This window comes from Micropterus dolomieu, linkage group LG10 (assembly GCF_021292245.1).
Source record: "Micropterus dolomieu isolate WLL.071019.BEF.003 ecotype Adirondacks linkage group LG10, ASM2129224v1, whole genome shotgun sequence".
NCBI lineage: Eukaryota > Metazoa > Chordata > Actinopteri > Centrarchiformes > Centrarchidae > Micropterus > Micropterus dolomieu.
The window spans coordinates 945,778-948,137 of NC_060159.1; the positions used below are offsets into that span (position 1 = coordinate 945,778).

The window sequence follows — 2,360 nt, forward strand, 5'->3', positions numbered from 1 at the left end:
GAGCCAAGCACCAGCTACTGGTTGATAGAGCAGTCACTCAAGACTGCAAGACCAGGCAGACCAATCTGTGCACCGCCTGGATTGACTACAAGAAAGCCTACGACTCAATGCCACATACATGGATACTGGAATGCTTGGAAATGTACAAGATCAGGACACAATAGCTTTCATCAAGAACTCAATGGGGCTGTGGAAAACAAGTCTGGAAGCCAACTCAAAGCCAACTGCACAAGTCACCATCAAGTGCGGCATATACCAAGGTGATGCACTATCCCCGCTGCTGTTCTGCATAGGCCTGAACCCCCTCAGCCAGATCATCACAAAGACTGGCTACGGATACCGGTTCCGAAGTGGAACAACCATCAGTCACCTCCTCTACATGGATGACATCAAGCTGTATGCCAGAAATGAGCGAGACATAGACTCACTGATCCACTCTACCAGGATCTACAGCAACGACATTGGAATGTTGTTTGGACTGGACAAGTGTGGTCGCATGGTATCAAAAAGAGGGAAAATGATCAGAACCGAGGGGGCTGAACTACCAGAAGGCCACATTGCAGATGTTCAGGACAGCTACAAATACCTTGGGGTGCCGCAGGCTAACGGAAACCAGGAGGAGGCAGCAAGGAAGTCCACAGCCAAATACCTACAGAGAGTGAGGCAGGTCCTGAAAAGTCAGCTGAATGGGAAGAACAAGATCCGAGCCATCAACACATACGCCCTGCCAGTCATCCGATACCCCGCTGGTATAATAAACTGGTAAAAGGAAGAGATAGAGACTACTGACATCAAGACAAGAGAGCTCCTCACCATAAACCACTGTCCAGGATGAAACGACAAAGATCCAGGAGTACATCAGGAAGATGGCCCCCAAAGATGAAGGGCTTAGTGAAAACCTCAGGCAGCAGAAAGGTGAGGACAAGGAAGATGAAGAACCTTCATGGAGGGACAAGCCGCTGCATGACATGTACCACAGACAAATACCAGGTAGCTGTCATAGTGTACAGGAACATCTGCCATGAGTATGGCCTGGAAGTCCCAAGGTCAAAATGGAAGACACCTCCTGAGGTAGTTGAGAATGACCGAGCTAAGATCCTGTGGGACTTCAAGATCCAGACTGACAAACTGGTGATGGCTAACCAACCAGATATCGTGTTGATCGAGAAACAGCAGAAGAAGGCTGCAGTGATAGATGTGGAAATCCCAAGCGATAACAGCATCAAGAAGAAGGAACACGAGAAGCATGAGAAATACCAAGGGCTGAAAGAGGAGCTAGAAAAGATGTGGAAAGTAAGAGCAACAGTGGTGCCAGTGGTAATCGGAGCACTGGGGGCTGTGACCCCCAGACTGGGAGAGTGGCTACAGCAGATTCCAGGTAAAACATCAGAGGTCTCTGTCTAGAAGAGTGCAGTCCTAGGAACAGCTAAGATACTGCGCAGAACCCTCAAACTCCCAGGCCTCTGGTAGAGGACCCGAGCTTGAGGATGACACATACCACCCCGCAAGGGGTGAGAGGTGAATTTTTATTTTTATTTTTTTATAATAAGAGGAGAGGGGACAGAGGAGGGACGCAGACAGAGACGTTTTATTCAATTACATTTTATTATTATTATTTTTAATATAATTTTTTTCCTGCTTGATTTTGTTTTTTAATTTATTATTATTTTGCTGTTTTTTGTCTTTTTCTTTTCTAGTTAATCCCCCTCTTTTTCCCCCCCCCACACCACCTTCCTTTTTCTACCTCTTGATCATACACACTGTTGTGTCTGTTATGTATTTCACCTGTTGCGTATTGCGTCATCTAATACAAAAAAAGCTTTTTAAACTGTAACTGATAACTGAATATTTTATTTTATAACATTTGTACATGCTGAACATGTTTGTCATTTAAATATATTTAAATTACATTCAGCATTATAATATGAAATCAGTGCAGCATATTGTTTTTTGTCCACAGATAAAGACGAGGGATCGCTACATCAGTAGTCTGAAAAAGAAATGTCAGAGAGAGAGCGAACAGAACCACGAAAAACAGCAGCGCATAGAGACACTGGAGAAATACCTTTCCGACCTGCCAACGCTGGACGAGGTGCAGGCACAGGCCCAGCAGGTACACACTATAACATACACAGACAGGCTGCCAGGCTTAGGAGAGCAGGGCTGTGAAAGCCTGCCTTCACTTAATGTCTTCTATAGTGGTAGGGATGCTCAACCATTTGTGCTTTGCTGGCACAATGTTAACTGTTTTCCACAGGACAACATGGTAAAGCAAATGGTGTAGTAAGAGCCTTTCGCCAGTAGCTCTTCTAAAGGCTCGTGCAGACTACACGACTGTCAGCGCAACTACTACACAACTT

The 2,360-nt window shown here is 45.4% G+C and overlaps 1 protein-coding gene across 4 annotated transcripts in view; it reads left to right on the forward strand.

Moving 5' to 3' along the window:
• The window catches only part of cep85l (centrosomal protein 85, like), a 30,657-nt gene that overhangs the window by 18,470 nt on the left and 9,827 nt on the right, over window positions 1–2,360 (forward strand). For all 4 annotated transcript variants that reach the window (XM_046060994.1, XM_046060995.1, XM_046060996.1 and 1 more), the window contains exon 7: window positions 1,961–2,113. In XM_046060994.1, the coding sequence (XP_045916950.1) occupies window positions 1,961–2,113 (153 nt within the window). The remainder of the gene's footprint in view (window positions 1–1,960; window positions 2,114–2,360) is intronic.